General features: G+C 39.9%; 1 protein-coding gene across 4 annotated transcripts in view; it reads right to left on the bottom strand.

Moving 5' to 3' along the window:
* The window catches only part of LOC120551770 (urotensin-2 receptor), an 82,185-nt gene extending 64,700 nt beyond the window's left edge, over nucleotides 1–17,485 (bottom strand). For 3 of the 4 annotated variants that reach the window (XR_005637916.1, XM_039789346.1, XM_039789347.1), the window contains exons 1-3: nucleotides 16,949–17,485; nucleotides 14,889–15,611; nucleotides 13,059–13,437 (exon numbers count right to left, since the gene is read on the bottom strand). Coding sequence is in view for 3 of the 4 variants with exons in the window: in XM_039789346.1 (XP_039645280.1) it covers nucleotides 13,060–13,437; nucleotides 14,889–15,602 (1,092 nt within the window). In the remaining variant the exon portion in view is untranslated. The remainder of the gene's footprint in view (nucleotides 1–13,058; nucleotides 13,438–14,888; nucleotides 15,612–16,948) is intronic. The other variant, XM_039789348.1, reaches the window with a different exon arrangement.
* Between the last annotated feature and the right edge of the window lie 309 nt (nucleotides 17,486–17,794).

Below are 17,794 nucleotides of genomic sequence, written 5' to 3'. Positions count from 1 at the left end.
CGCTATTTTGCTTCTGTAGCATGTCTTCTTTCAGACTACTGGGAAAAATCCAAAATACACATTTAGGTGTTAATTTGACTACATTTTGTCTATCTGCACCTGCAAATCTCTCCTAAATTCACTAAAAAATAGCATTAGATAATGCCTCTCTTGCATATTTAAACATTACATTTCAGAAAACTTGTAATGCAAAAATATGTCTTAATGTAAGTATAACTGAGGAAGTGTCATGTTGATATCTGTTAGTAAAAATGTTTACCCCAATCACCTGTAATGTTTTGCAAAATGTGTGGAATTTTATAATCCATATCTTTAAACGCTGTTTTCTCAAAATAAGCACTTACATTCCTGTAACATTCCACTTTCACGCCTATGTATATTCTGAAGGTTTTTACAGAGGGGTTTGTTCAGATATCATTCATAGCCTGATGTATGTAACATTTTATACCTAAACAGCGTACATTTTCACGATTTAATTTTTTTTTTTATGGCTGTTGACACCATATTCTGATTTATGGAGTGACAAAAGGAGATCCAAAATCCCCTCTGTAAAAACCTTTGACTCTAATATGTCAACAAAATAAGAGAAGAATTTTGAACCTGGCTTTTTCCAATGTTCAGATTTGTCTTCTAGAAATGTATGCAAATTAGTGCATATTTAACAAGATAATGCATCATTTCCATATTTAAACATAACATTTCAGAAAACTTGAAATACAAAAGATATTTGTCTTAATGTATGTAATCAACTGGGGAGGTTTCATGGTGATCTATTAGTTCTTTTTTTTCTATTCTCCTGTGGTGTCTCCCCTGAAAGGGAAACTACCGTATTTTTCAACCTGGACCATATTTTCCTATGTTTATGTGTCTAAGTGTCTGATGGAAACAACAATCTTTGATATTGGTCTACAATGTAAGTTAATAAGGCAATTGTGCAGCTTTTATTGTTTACAAGAGTGCTCGTTTTGCCACTGACAGGCTCAGATTATTATTTTTAGTGTCTTTAGATCCTTTTTTTAAACATAAAAACATCCGCGAAATTGCGTTCGCCAAAGCCACCAGACTCCATGTAAATAAACAGTTTAGTTTTAGTTTATTAGTTTATTTGTTAGGAACCATGCACAGTTCAAGCCCTGTAAAAGCTATACAGCTAATATACATCTGTGGTCCCTGGGCAAGGGAGATCATTTTTGCATCGTTAAATATACTTCATTCAAAGTCGACAGAAACAAAATAAATACAACTATGAATCGCCGTTTTGGTTGTTTTTCCACTTTTCCAACCATCACAACTCTAGTTTTGGTTGAAATAAACACAGTTTACCAATTTACATGTGAAGATATGTTGGCTCTATACACACTAAAAGTATGTTGTTTTTTTTTTAAATCTGAGTCTGATGGGTTAAGCGCTAGCGACCTCAGAGCTGTTTCTGGTTAAACAGAAAGGTCTAAGAGGTTTTAAAAAGGTCTATCTGTCCAGGGAGTGGTGGCCTAGAGGTTAAAGAAGCATGCTTGTGACTGGGAGGTCGCTGGTTCAATCCCTGGACCGACAGGATCAAATCTGTGTTGGGAAAGGGCAGCTTGTCCCTACCATAAGACCCTTAACCCCAAGTGGCCAGCAGATCAGACTGTGGTTGTGTGTGAATGTGCAAATGAGAATTTGTTTTCAATTGACTTACCTGTATAAATAAAGGTTAAATAAATCTATGTAGGGAACAAACTGACGCTGAACATTTGCCCCATAGGGTTACATTGCAGCCCGGTCTGTGGCTGCCGGTTACAGCATTCATGCTTAATTCTTTTACATCTCAAATTTGCCGGAAGTTCGTCAGGGTTTACCCAGGCTAGGTCTTTAAGGCAATCCACAGATATATTTATTCCTGGGGATTCACTGTGCCACATGTATGTTTAACGATGATTTATAAAGTCATGCCAACAATTATTATGCTATTTTAATAGCTTAGTATTCTATGCAAAAAAAGGTATATATAAAGGCTTTAGGCCACCCTACAAGTTATTGTAGGCCCAGTTTAATATGCAACTTCTTTTCATACAATATATGTAGTAGGGGGTCCCTGCTCCGTCTCTCTTTCAGTTAAGGGGTCCTTAAACAACGTTGAAGACCCCTGCTTTAAGACGGTGCCGCTGCAAACATGTGCACGTAATTGAAACATCATCAACATAGACTACCAAACTGCGACTGTTTGACAACGTTAACGACATGTTTAAAAGCGCCACCGTTACGTTCTCTGGTTTAGATAGAAGGTCGTATTTCCTGCCACTCGCTAGGGGCACTAATTAATGAAACGCTCCTGAGAGTCATACTGTATTAGAGGGTAGGAATAAACGGCCAATATTGTCGTATGGTTTGGAGGACTTGTTCGTTTTCATTACACGAGAACAGCAGAACAAATTTAACCCTTGTGTTGTCTTCCATTGGACCATGCACTTGTCGACCCTTTTGTCCCTTTTTTCTAGGCACTTTTCTTCAATGTTGTTGGCAATTTTTTGCCGTTTTACACTTCTTTTCACCACCATATATAAACAACACTAACACCAACTCATTACTAGTTTTACACTTTTTGGATTGATTTCATGGTCAATAAACCTCATTTATTAAGGAAATGATCCTAATCCTTGAGTTAAAAAAACTGAAATGATGAATTATTTAGACTAATATTAAAGGAAGGACAATCACAGAAGGGTCAACATTCAGTCGGGATACTGTTTCAAAACATTTCAATTTCTTTTTCAAATGCTAAAAAATTTAACAAAACAACCCAAATTCAATAAAAGTAGAGATCCGATCTTCTGTTGTACTTGTGAAGCGTGTTGTGTGCAATCATCTGTCCGTGTTATTTTTTGGGTAATCAAAATGAGGTCGTTAAAAAGAAACCCATATTTCTGATATAGACATTTAGAAAACGGGTCAAATTTGACCCGAACACAAGGGTTAAGAACACTCAACTGCCCTGATCTTTAAGTTAAAATATGTCATACTCTGACTATCTTTCCACTCTTATCTCTGTTTTCATTAATTTTGCCTCAGTGTAAACCCAGAAGCTCTGAATCCTCTTAGAAGCAGCCTGTAACACTTAAAGGGCCTGAAGTCAGGTAGGCATTTTTTTCTTGGAAAAGAGCAAGCAGCTAGAGGTCTGATCATTTTTTCCCCCTTCTGCTTTGGTGTGCCATGCTTTACCCATGCCGTCACACTGCAGTTAGTTTTTCCATTATGCTTCACTATGGTCTGGGTACAGTAGGTTGGGTTTATACAGCAGCCTTATCTTTCTGACTAATACCAGACTAACACTAGATTTCCAACTAGGCAAAGCGGGCATCTGCCCCTGGGTCCCCAGGGATCCCAAAAGGTATAGGTGTAAGCTCCTAGGTGTCAATAAGTTTCATGGAATTCGATAAAATGTAAATTTGTCTTTGCATTAGTATAGTACAATATCAACTAGTCCTGCATTAGTTCATAATATGGCCTGTTTTGTATTAAAAGAACATTTTAATATGGATCTTATTCTTTATTACATCCAACACCTCCACTGCAGGGATTAGCTAAACACAACTCTGGCAAAACAATGTAGGCTAGTCCATAATGGGGCAAGCAACACAAGCCTCCATAAACTTTCCAAATAAAATTAAGTTTCACATTAAGGAGCTAAATCACATGGAAGAGGAAATACAAAGTGAGGAAATGTACTGTTCCTCAGGTTAGTCAAAACCAGAAGAAACTAATGACATTCCCATTAGCCTCAGCTGTACTTTGTGTTTGATGCTAATTAGCAAATGCTGCTAACATGCAAACTAAGATGGTGGACATGGCAAACATGCTAACCGTCAAGCATGTTAACATTATCCTTGTGAGCATGTTAGCATAGTGACATTAGTGTTTAGCTCAAAGGACTGACAGCCTCATGCTAGCATGACTGTAATATCTTAGTATTGTTTTGTGCGCTAACTCTGTTGAAATAGAATTATGCTATATATGAAACTGTAAGTAATAAATATTATTACTGCAAATGAATACATAGCTTTGTTTGGTTAGTCGGAAAGTTGCCCCAGTTTATCGCAATGCAGTTAGCTGTTTTCCTCTTAGCTTAACTCAGACATATGTTTCACATCATTTAATGTAAAAATAAAGTCTATTTAAAGAGCTTAAAGAGGCTCACATTGTTATACTTGTATAGTCAAAAGCTTGTGTTCTAAATCTCTACAATGGAGAAGCAAAGAGAAGCGAATAAGACCCAGCTTGAAAATGAACAGAATTCATATTTTTTTAGTTTAATTTTTAGAATCAACTGAACTTTGGACATTATTTTAGTCCATATTACGCTCAGGTCGCGCATATTCCTGAATACATTTGTGTTTACAGGGGGCTTAGGGAGGGAGGGGGGCATCAATTGAGGCCCAGCAACATATTATGCCCCAAGCCCCCCTTAAAGGTTAGTCTGGCCATGCAGAATACATGGCTCAGCTAGGTCTGAATATGGCTACACATTGCATTTGTTAACTGAATGTATATAATTCCTACCCTGCACAGGTAGGCCTAAACATTGCATGAACCACATGAGAGGTAATTGCTGTCTACAAGTTCCCTAACTCTGACATCTTACCAATCATTTAAATGTGAAAAATGCAGCTCTTTTCAAAAAACTTTTAAATATTTGCAAGATCAAGCGCTCCGAGCACAAAAAAACTCTGAAAATAAAAAGCTTGTCAACACTTCCTGTCTGCTTACATTGCTAAACTGTGCACAAACTGTCATTCATTCCCAATACGCACGAGTCTAACTGGAATCTGGGAAAGAAGAAAAACATGACGCAAGAGCTCCTGAGAGTGAAGTGCTGACATTTATGTGCTTCAATCTAATGAGGATAAAGGGCCCAGAAAAATAATTACATATAATATTACATTTATGTGCATCAAATCATCGGAGTATCCCATGTGTCATCAGCTTAAGACCTTTCTAAATGAGGGTTTGAACATTAGCGTAAACCCAGCTAAAATAAGGGTGCTCAATCAATCAGTCGCTATATAACATGTGAGTCAAGGTGCGTATTGATCACGCTGGGGACTTTCCCAGACAATACCGCTCATAGTTACAGGCAAAGCTTCTGATAACCTATGATGAGAGGAGAACAACAATTGCCGTTTCCAATTCCCAAAATGAGCTGAGTCAATGCAATCAGCTTCCAGATATACCCCTGGGAGATTGATAGTCTAAATCCCATCCCATCATGAGTGAAAGAGAATGAGTTAGTGTGTGTTTCAGGATGACTTTTAAAAGAGGTGACCCCTGCTCGATTCTGCCAAGCCCTTGTTCCAAATGCTATTTCATTTGGCAGCTGGAATGGAAGCTCTGTGGGAAAAAAAAGTTTATACGATGATAACCAAGTTAATGAGCCCCCTGTCAATATTTCTATACCATGCTCTGACACAGCATGTGACAGAAGATGGTGGCTTTAAAGTGTAGCTCTAGACATGGGATTAAAGCAATTATAATTAAAGATGGAGCACGTCTGGTCTATGAGGAAATGATTATTTCATAGCCAGCTCTAATAGCGGTCAAGGCTTCTCTCGTTTGATCTTCATGGAGTTTATGGGGCAGGATTTGTGCAACGCTGCATGTAGATGCTATGAATATACACAGCTGTGTGATGTGACGGCCTTGATTCATGGCAACAATCAGACATTAAATATCATGGCAGTCCATCTCATAGTTGTTGATATATTTTGATGAAAAGGGTGGACTGACCAACAGATTGGCATTCATTGGCAAAATGAAACATTTGCTTTGGCACTCTTTTCTTCTCTGTCATTTAAAAATCCACAGGCACCAACGTCTTTTTTTTTTCTGGGAGCACAATACACATTTATTAACATAAAAAGATAGACAGACAATAAGTAATGGAAGCTAATGAATTATGTACACAAATACTGTACTGTTAAGTGTTTTTTTGAAGCGGTTTGTCACCTTTTTCTAGTCATGCGCGCCTAAAAATGTGTTCTTTTATTAGAATGTCCACTTCCTTTGCTGAGTAATTTCCTCGCCTTGTCTGAAAGGAAAAAGGCAGACATTTAGATATGTCACTATGACAATAAAAATGTGTGAAATATTACTGTGTTTTTGTGAACACACACGGAAGAGGTTAATATTATTTATAGCCACATAGGCACAGACTATATGAATGTTAATTATATTTCTTTTGGTTACCAAAGCCAGGTTACCGTTTTTATCCAGACACTGTTCTTATGAGCCTTTTATTTTGCAGATAATTGATCCCAGTGCACAAAGTTACCATAGGGAACAGGCAATACAAAAGCAACCAACCAATCTCCTTATCCCATTTCAGCCAGTTAATTTCCTGGAACGCTTTAACAGCACATTTCAGGGTTATCTCAGACCTTTGTGTGGGGGGTAATATTCATCATTTTAATGTATGGAATAATTAAACTTGTCAGAGGGGATATTCCATATGCTCTTGCTGATGCAGTGAATATTAAACCACACACAAACGACACACGCATAAACATACACTGACGCACGCACACACTGACTGGAACGCTAGCCACCACGTTACTTCTGTTCAGTGATAGCTAGTTTATATCGTCAACTTCTGGGATTGTTCAGGTGTCGTCCCCCATTTTCAGCCGGATGTCCGTCACCTTCCGCTTTCCTTGTGTTGGAATTTTAATCAGTGGATTTCTGAGGACTATGGTTATGCAGGGTAAATCCAGACAGCTAGCTAGACTATCTGTCCAATCTGAGTTTTCTTTCGCTCGACTAAAACAACTTTTGAACGTACACATGTTCCACCAAAACAAGTTCCTTCCCGAGGCTATTTTGCAGAGGCACCAGCGCTTAGTGCCGCCCAAGACGATTGTGATTGGTTTAAAAAAAACATGCTAATAAACCAGAGCATGTTTTTTTTTTTTCGTCCTGGAATACAGGCCTCCCTCTGCGGCGCCGTGGAGGAAGGTTTTGCATTGCGAGACTAAATGATGGCTAGAATTTACCCCAAGCTAATTAATTAGCCAGTATGTGTGGCGACCTCTGGCTCACCCAGTAAGAGAGTGCGCCCCATGTAGGCTGAGTCCTTTGTAGCGGCCCACGTTCGAGTCTGACCTGCGGCCCTTTGCTGCGTGCCATCCCCCATCTCTCTCCCACCTTTCCCGTCTATCCAGTGTCACTATCTAATAAAGGGGAAAAAAAAGCCCCAAAAAATCTAAAAAAAACAAATAAAAAATCAATAAAAAATTTGCCAGTATGTAGTGATTCTTGGCAATAGTCACATAGCCTTCCAAAAGAAAGCACGATGAAAACGGAGGATAAACCAGCAGGACTTGCAACCCCAACCAGAAAGTTTTGTCATGTATGAATTGAATTGTTACAAAATAACGCAATTTAATATTTCGGCCAATACAACTTTCCAGTGTGTTTTCCACAGTGACTGCAAAAAACGCCTGATTCCTTCTATTTCCTACATCCGCTGGCTGCTTCCATTAAAAAAAATAAAAGAAAACGCAATTTTTTATTGAGGAAACATTTACAGGTCAGCATTGAGCACAAAGATTTTATATTAGCCAGCCCCGACGCATTGTCAAGGGGCTCTTTTACAAAAATCCACTATGGGCAATGAAAGACGTGTGTGGAAAGCAATAAAAAGAAAGAGAGGTGTCAGTTTAAAATAATTTTAAGGAGGAATAGACTAAAAGTAAAATATATAATTCCATTTTCATGACCCATTGAGTTTTCCAATAGCTCATTTATTCCCAAACTGATTTTCCAAAGGTGCGGAGTCTCCCTGAGCCGGCCTTTTTATGCAACACTTTCCCAAAAGTCAGCAAAACCAAGTCTGAAGTAGCCTTTGAGGCTGCTGCGGTTAAGAAATTAATAATGGATACAATGTCAGTATGGAAATATGATAAGATTTCGCCTGGTTTTATAAACTTTTGTCAGTCAGCTAAACATTTATCTGAGATAATACATTTTCTTTCTTCCCAGATAAAGAGCAAATGATATTACATCTTAATGCACAAACAAGCCAGTCTTTTATTTGTCTTATCTTTGCTGCTGTGTCCTCAGGTCATTCAGCCACAGTGGCTGTAATTCCACAGTAGCATGATATAAAATCAATACACTCTCTCAGTTTGATATCGTGGCTTTCTTGTTTTTCCCTCACTATAAAAGCAAATGAGAGGATTTTCCAGCTGGTGGGTTGTCCTGTTGGTGATAACTGTAAAATCACGCTGGTTTTCTCCAGGGTACATAAGCTGTTTATATTTCATAATTAAAACTTCATACTGTATATTATTATGGTAAATTAAAACAGCATTTTCACGTTTCCCACACGTGTTGTTGGCTTAAATCAAAGGGCATTAGGCCAGACTGTGATTGCTTAGAGGAGCGATTGGGCTGAGTCACAACCATCAGAGTGGTTTATGAGCTGAACATGACAGCCCCTGTATAGGTGCCTCTGCGGCCTCTCCTCTCCTCTTTTGCCAGACATTAGCCACCTCCCCCTCTACCAGCACTGTAAACTAAACAAACTGGGACAAAAATTAATAGTAGCCCTCCATAAACGTCCCGAAAACACAGCTTAAAAGTATTACTGGAATTGGTAACTAAGTATTTGCAGTTTTAAAATTAGAAATGTTTTTCCAATATGGAGTGCAAAGTGCCATACTCTGAAAAGCCATGCCCAGCAGAGAGGACAACAACCGGCGCCACAATAAGCAACAAAGGGCAAACTGCCTGTAGCTAGCAAAAAACATTAGCTTTAAGCATGTCAAATATTGAAGGAACCTATGTCTAGCAGAGAGGACATGGTTGTTAGTAAGCTAATGTCAGCTATGTGTTAGCAAGTTAGTTTGGCAGGTAAAAAAAACTTAGTTATGAGTTCTTACCCTGTCGTTAGTGTGTCCCAACACACAGCAGCTTTTAGGCATTTTTCTGTCGTTTGCTAGCAAACTGAAAAGACAAGGAGTCACCTTCACGCAACACAAAGTCAGTGCAGAGCGAAAATTAGTTTTCACCTCTGGTGTGTGCCTTCACGGCTTCAGAGTTCATGAAATGTCTCGAATGCTGCTCTGCTCAGCTGTTCCACTCCAGTGAACTCAAACGAACGGTCGTCTGCTCTCGCTCCCCTTTGAGGATGAGCAACTGGACAGTGGCAGGACGTCAATCACTCGCAAAGTCATGACAACAAAGCCTCGATGGTTGATTTTCCCACGGAAACTGCGCTCGTGCGCGGGTCCTGTAGAATATGACAACTACAGTGGCTTGGAAAATAGCATTATGGGCATTGAATTGATGAATTTACTGTTTATCAGACCCATTAGACATGAAGCTATAGTGCACCCTGCGGTCTGTCTGCCCCGCTCCCCACTGCAGGCCAGACGTATTTACGCGACATGGTATATTCGCTTACTTTTTAAAAATGTATATCAGGTTAGTAGGGTTGCATAGCACTCAAAACCAAACTGGAAAAATCCGAGCAATAACTTTAACGTTACTGTTTCCAGGTGTTCCAACATAATGTGTTCACATGGGACCACGCTCAGGACTCATAACACCTGCAATATTTTTCATTGCTTTTGCCAGCCAGCAGTGTTGCTACTAGTGCACCCCCACTAAGTTTCAAACCTAACCTTGACCTAACGTTAACCCTTTCGCCCCACTGCTGAAAATCCTAGAGGAAACACTATCCCTAACACTTCTTGTATCTGAATAAAATCACAGTGGTGGTGAGTGTAATGGAGAAATACTGTATGTGTGTGTGTGTGTGTGTGTGTGTGTGTGTGTGTGTGTGTGTGTGTGTGTGTGTGTGTGTCTGTGTGTCTGTGCAGGCACAGATATGGAGCCATATTCTCTGCCCTTGTGAATTATGATTGGTGTCACTCAGCACATTGTATTCCAAGGCAGGGTAGTAATATATGGCTCACTGCTACTCAGTTTCTGCAGGCAGCCTGGACACACACCACGCAGACATCAAGGGTAAAGCATTATTAGCTGAGTGCAAAGTTATGAATGGGATTGTAAATGTTGGATTTTCGCTTCTTTTTTTCCCTCTTGTCGAATGAATTGGCATGAAAATTGTTATTATTGTAGAACATTAAATTGTCTAGATTCATTGGAAAGGTTATGGGGGAAAAAAGATAAAATACTCAGCTATAATATCCTGCTGTGCCAATCTGGATTTATTTATGATCCACATTCATTCTAATTATTTATTTAGAAGATGTTGTCATCTGCAAAAGAAAAAGATTTTTATTTTTGTGTTGTGTGTCAGCTGGCTTTCCCCTGCATGACAGATATATGGCTGTGCAACTAAACTCTTTCAGTCGCAGGTTAGTGGCAAGTGTGTGTGTGTGTGTGTGTGATTGCGTGTGTCCTGCCACCCCACCCCTTCTCCCCTCACCCTGCTCTTCACCCTTCGTTCCCCTCCACTGTACTCAGTCCTCCAGCTTCCTCTGCACGGAACATTTGCGACGAACAGCTAAGACCCATTTCATGTATGAGACAGTTGTGCAGACAGGCAGACACATATATAAATACAAATACAATATTTTTGTAGTGCATCTTTGTACTATATATATAATAACATGATACAGATTCCGCCCAAGAGCCATCATTCTATCCTTTAATGACGGGATTGTTAAAAAAAGACAGACTGTCAGTGAAAAATTGAAATAAGGCAAAACCTGACAACACTATGGAAATTAATAGGAAAGGAAACCTTAAGGCAACATGAAATAACAACTATAAAGGATAATATTTCAGAGTCATTGTATAGCTTTCTTAAGGCAATAGAAATTCCATGGATAATACTCAACATAATTGAGCGGCAGTGGTGGAATGTAACCAAGTAAATTTACTCAAGTACTGTACTTAAGTAAACATTTTAGGTACTTGTACTTTACTTGAGTCTTTTCTTTTCATGCCACTTTCTACTTCTACTGCGCCACATTTCGGAGAGAAATATTGTACTTTTTACTCCACTACATTCATCTGACAGCTTTCGTTACTAGTTATTTTACATATTAAATAAATTAATTACTTACAAATATGGTGTTTTCTGAAAATTAAACCGCATGAACCTATTCTGGTACAACCTCTAAATACAATTATGAACCTGAAAATGAGCATAATATGAGCACTTTAAGTAACATTTTCAATGCAGGACTTTTACTTTAACTTTCAGTGTGGTGTTAGTACTTTTACTAAAGTAAAGGATCTGAATACTTCTCCCCCCACTGTTGGAAATCCAATTGCCACATTATTGTAAGTCTTGATACTGTGCATGCAGAATAAAGTATTCCATGAATAATGTATTTTTTTATTTATTAGAAACGACAAATATTCAGACATGTATACCAGTGCTCCTATACTATGTCTCATTCCCTCACTATATAATAATGTACATATTATACTATATTATGTTAATATGTTACAATAATATGTAATATGTGAATATATTGCACTATATTCAATTTTGTTAATACAGACAAACACTTGAGTTCCATTACTTAACCATATCAGTCTGGTGTACACTGTTTACATAGACCTGTTAAGTCTGCTGCTAATAATCACACCACTGTCACTTTATCAGCACCACGCACCTTATCATCTCATTGTCTCAAAATACTCTTGTATTTTGTATGTTTCTATTTTATTCCATTTTAGTTTATGTACCTTTTATCATTTATTCCTGGTACTTTCTATACTGGATTTATTTCAGTTGTTTCTACTGTATTGCTGCAACAACTGAATTCAATCAATAAAGTTGTATCTTATCTTCAAATATCGTATATGTCTCCTCTAGAACACCACGGACGATTGTTCTATAAAGTACTTGTAGAGACAATATATAATCTGCGAGTCGGGCAGGTAAGACGCTCGGCTTCTGAGACGCTCCCGGTGTGGCGGAGGACGGAACATAACCACGGCGCAGCCGGAAGGCAGCCCAGTGGCAAATCTGGGTTAGCCGTGACATGCTTAAATTCATGCTATGAACATTTAACTGGCATGTTTTAACAGCTCCATATGTGAGCTTTTACTCATTTACACTTGACAAGTACACAGCTAGCTTCGTCTCTAAAAAATGATATTAGGCAAATACTTAGATTTATGTATGTAGAGAAAGAAATACTATTCTGTTGGTCTTTCATGAACAGAAAAAAGACTGTTTTTCAAACATAAAATATACATATCGGTGTTTCCTCTTCAACAAGCCATCTTTTGCCAAATGTAAATATTATCAGCATACACAAAGCATAGTGCGATAAAAGTCAAGATCACGTTTTGATGTTTTAGCACTGAAAATAAATCCTAAATAGCTACAGCAGAGTGCATTTCAAATTGTGATTTCAATATAAAATCTATTAATTGATCAGCCCTAAGGTCCACCTACTATTCCACTTCGAGGACGATTGTGAGATGCAGTTGAAAGTCCTAAAAAGCGAGTAAGTGGACCTTTTAAGTTAGATTAGGTTACACAGTGTAATATATGGTCAAATCACAGCAGCATATATCTTGGCTCAATATGAATTATGAGTTTGATTCACACATGCTTTGTGCCCCTCGAGGTAAGAGATAATTCTCTGAAAACCGATGGCCCAAAAACTTTGACAGAATAGCATTGCTGTCCTGAATCTTCTGAATTCCCCATGCAATCGAATATTTATTGTTGCTGAAAATGTTTTACCATCTCAGCCATTTCCATACATAAACATCAAGAGGCACCAATGTTTACACTGCATACCAGGAAGTAGGAATCCTAAACAGAAGTGTTTTCAGAGGGCCAGAAATCAATACCATCTGTAATCACATAACCCGTCAGCACCAACCTCTCCTCTGATGGAAAAGTCCAACAAAGCCACTAAGTCTAAACCATCCACTGGCTTTCATGCTGTTGATGCATAATTGGTAATAGCCATAATGGTTGGAAATGACTACAGTGCTAAGATGTGTTTAGAGAAAAGAGTTCATACTTCTGGTTTTCACATCAGCTAGCAAAATTACAAGTGTCAGTCAGAACAATCTGCTCCTACCTTACAAACTGGTGTTATGTGCTCGCAGGGAGGCTGTACGTGTGAGCATAAAGCTCTCAGTACACTGCTGACTGCTGGAAGATGGCGACCTGCGTGGCGAACGCTGAAAGCGACTCTTCCTGTTGAAGTAGCTGCCAGCCGACCAGGACCGCTTGTGCTTCCTCAGGTACTCCTTGTAGTTCTTGGTGAGCAGCGTGTACAGAAAAGGGTTAATGCAGCTGTTGGAATACGTCAGACACGTGGTCAGGTAGTTGATGTTGCGTTTGGCTTTGCCAGACAGGGACAGCGAGGGGTGGAACTGACCCAGCAGCTGCCAGATCCAGAAGGGCAGGAAGCAGGCCCAGAAGAGGAGCACAATGGTAAAGATCAGGTACAGCACCTTAGAGGGCAAAAAAAATGAACAATTAATGAGAAACATTAAAAGGTCCCATGGCATGAAAATTTCACTTTATGAGGTTTTTTAATATGGATTCCCCCAGCCTGCCTATGGTCCCCCAGTGGCTAGAAATGGTGAGAGGTGTAAACCGAGCCCTGGGTATCCTGCTCTGCCTTTGAGAAAATGAAAGCTCAGATGGGCCGATCTGGAATCTTCTCCTTATGAGGTCATAAGGAGCAAGGTTACCTCCCCTTTCTCTGCTTTGCCCGCCCAGAGAATTTGGCCCACCAATGAGAGAGAGAGAGACATCATGGCTTTCAAACGAGCAAAGTGGCAGTTGGTCAAGGCCACACCCCCACCCTCCACCTTGCCCCCTCCTCTGTCCTCCTCATTAGCTACAGACACAGAAATTGCACATCCTAAGGAAAGCTCATTGTGGGACTGGCTCTAGTGGCTGTAATTCTGCACCAAGGCTGTATTTCGGGAAAGAGACTTCACATACAGTATTAGGGGACCACTAAGGTCTATATAAAAGAGACTTCAGATACAGTATTAGGGGACCACTAAGGTCGATATAAAAGAGACTTCAGATACAGTATTAGGGGACCACTAAGGCCTATATAAAAGAGACTTCAGATACAGTATTAGGGGACCACTAAGGTCGATATAAAAGAGACTTCAGATACAGTATTAGGGGACCACTAAGGCCTATATAAAAGAGACTTCAGATACAGTATTAGGGGACCACTAAGGTCTATATAAAAGAGACTTCAGATACAGTATTAGGGGACCACTAAGGTCTATATAAAAGCATCCAAAGAGCACCATGTCATGGGACCTTTAATGCACCATGTCAGAATATCAGTTTTAGCCTGTTCAAAACTATGAAATCTTGTCAGCCCTACTCATTTTTCTGTAGTGATCAGTACTATGAAAGCCAAGGATGGCTTGTCAAACTCTCCTTTCCCCATCGTAATCAGAGTAAGAGATCCACAGTTACACACAGCACATGTGTTAATTATTTCTGTAGCAAGTTGTACAGTCTGCTTTCTATCTTGCTCCAAGGTAAGTAAATCCTATGAAAAACCTTTAATGCAACTGAATGGCAGCATTCACCACATTGTTAATCAAACTGATAAGACAAAATGGACCCGTCTTAAGCCCTGCTATGAAGCAAATTGGAACAGTTTTTTTTTCTCAGCGTGACAGAGCAAGAGAGGAATGGAAAATGGAAAACCTGCAGCGGCAGGGAGAGGATTGATAACGGATGTGTTTTGGCTAAATCATTTACAACAAGGCAACGGCAATCCTTGAACCGTTGTACACTCGGATCTCCAAGCTGAAGAGCACCAGAGGGACACACTTTCTACACCCGAGCAGCACTCCATGCAGCCTGCATTGTGACTAAGAACCATTTGTAATTCTTGAAATATACTATCTTGAGATGCACTGACCTTTTGATTGGGAAGTTTCTTAGTCTGTTTGAAGGTCTCGGTCTGTGAAACCCAATAAGTGCGTGCCAGCTGGATGTAGAGATAGCCAATGATCAGTCCAGGGGCGACAATGCTAGTGCAAAACAGGAAGGAGAGGTAAACCTTGTAGGAGAGTGGTGACAAGGTGGGCTGGCACATAGCCTTGTTGCCCACTGTCCTTAGCTGAATGCCTACGATCATTGGTAGGGTGAGGATGAGAGATGCAACCCAGACTAGTAGAGCGATGGCCTTCCGGTAACTTTTAGACCGCTTGACTGTGTCGAGTGGCTTGAGCACAGCAAAGTAGCGCTCCGTGCTCATGACAGTCAGCGTGAAGATACTGGCATGCATGGTCAGGAAGTCGATGCTGATCAGAATCCGACACCCTGCGTCCCCAAAGTACCACAACTTTAGGAAGTGTGTGCAGACTACGAAGGGTATGGTGAGAAGATACAGCAGATCTGCCAAAGCTAAGTTTATGATGTAGATGTACATAGAGGCTGCAGTCCTCATGGAATGGCACATGACCATCAGGGTGTAGATGTTCCCCGAGACTCCAACGAGGCACATGACGGAGAGGATTGTGCCGATGGTAAAGGTTGCGGCTGTGTCCTCATGCGTGTTCGGAGGAGGGTTGGTGGCATTGGCACCCCTTTCCATGAGTACTCCAACAGGCTCCATGGACACTGTGGTCATATCTGGATGCTTGGGAACAGAAATGTAAGAGGTGAGAGTGGCAACTGTACAAGGAAATTAAATTCTAAAATCAACCCTTCTTCAAACTTGGACTGGTCCTTGGACTATTATTTGATTAAATTGGATCTCAAATAGATGGTGGCTATTATAGTCAGAGAAACTTTACTAGCTTATTTCATGCCATTCATAATCTTCTTTTGTAACACACGATGGCATTAGGGAAGGATTTAATGAGCTCGCTTTCAATGCAAAGCTTGTTTTCAGGCTCTATCTCTTCTAGTCGTTTACAATATCTGCCTCTTTCAGTTAAACCTCTGACTGCTTGCATGTTTGTTTGTTAACTACCATGACCAACTCATTCATATTTGATGAATGAAATCCCTCATTTTACTTATGGCTTAGAAAGCAGCTCTAACAACAGCACCAAGCTTATTCAACTTAATTTTTTTATTTACAGTAATATAAAACACCATGAAGTGTCTTCTTCTAACACAAGTTTTCAGATGGCAACTGTCTGGACTCAATGTAAACAGAAGTGCAATCAAACTGTTGTGGTTTGAAAAGCATTAAAGACACGAAATGGCACAACATATTCTGAAGGTTGCATTTTGATCGCTTAATACTAATAAAATTAGACATTCATACAGTGAAAGAATTTCTAATGACTTATTGGGTGATATTGTACCTGAGTATTATTTACGTTAGCAGCATTTCAGAGGGCTGATGACAAAACGCATCACCCTCTGAGAGTATACAGGCAAAAATGACGCAAGGTTCTTTGATGCACGCACCCCAGGCGTATGTTGAAAGAGCCAAATGTGTTAGAGTTGATACTCTTGAGGGAACACAGAGAACTTTATACTCGGTCATAAATGTCTCCCATTGTCCATTCTAATCCCAAAATGTCGATATTAAGACAGATTTAATTAAGGAAGTTCCTATGTTGTTTCAAAAGCACCAGCCACAGAGATAAAGTCAGACAGGGTAAATATTACATTTCAGTTCTTACTTAAAATGTTATACTATAATCTGTCTGCACCCGACCTGAGACTGAGAGCGTAGTAAGCAAGCCAGACCCAAACCCCATGTTTTTGTATGTCCAAACCAACCCAAGACAGTTAAAGAAAGCTGAAGCACTGAGTTTGTGTTACCCTGTCACACAGTTACTATATATCACTAAACTATATGTACTTTTACGCAATATATTTTTTTACAAAAAAGAACCTGTAGCATTATGTAAAGCAGGCCAAACCCGACTCGAAGAACATCATTTGTAAATATTTGTCAGAACCCGTCAGGCTCACTCCACTGTGCATGCAAGTGAATTAGAGCACAAACAGTCTTACCTGGACTACCTCCCAGGACAGAAGGGTTCAACACTCAGATGTGGTGCCATTAGCCATGCTTTGTCTCACTTTGCCCCTCCAAACTTCACACTTACTGCAAAAATTTCACACTCCATAAAAGTCCCAACAGATTCTACAGGGTATCTGAGAGGTGAAACACACAGGTGGAACAAAAGGAACGCAACATCTATATCCAGCAATCTCCAAGGAAGAAAATAACCCAAATGAGTCATCCACTACAACAGAAATCCCTCCATTGTTGACTAGTCTCTCAACAGCAAATAAACCAACCCAAAATGTCTAGATTCAAAGAAAAAAGGTACACTGACAGCTTAAAAGTTATTTTCCTTTCCCTCTACGCTTTTTGCACCTCGGTAGCATCCAAACACTGTCAGCTGTGACATCGGCAGCAGAAGAGGAGAAAATGATAAAAAAAAGAGAATGAGAATCCAATGAAAGGATGAGAAGACCGGATCACATTAAGCTACAGCTGGTTACGGAGAATCCCCCCCCTTTGACTGAGAGAGAGTGAGAGAGAGTGCCAGAGGTAGAAAGAGAGCAAGAGAGGGGAATGAGAGAGAGAGAGAGAGAGAGAAAAAGGAGTGCGCTGCTGGTGAGGCACTCTCGCTCAGAAGCACAAAGTGGGAGGGAGAAGACGGAGAGAACGGGTAAGAGAAAGGTATGCAGGAAATGTGTTAAGCTCTCTCTCTCTAACCCCTGTGCCATCTATTTCCATGCAACGGGCATGTGTGTGCCACAAACTGATATGCAACGCTGGGACTTGAGACATATTACACACTGACAGAACAACCCTGCTGACACAAACACACATGCAATATAAAAAAG

This window comes from Perca fluviatilis, chromosome 21 (genome assembly GCF_010015445.1).
Source record: "Perca fluviatilis chromosome 21, GENO_Pfluv_1.0, whole genome shotgun sequence".
NCBI classification, from domain to species: domain Eukaryota; kingdom Metazoa; phylum Chordata; class Actinopteri; order Perciformes; family Percidae; genus Perca; species Perca fluviatilis.
Note: the sequence above shows the minus strand (reverse complement) of the source record. Positions and strands in the feature narration are given on the sequence as shown.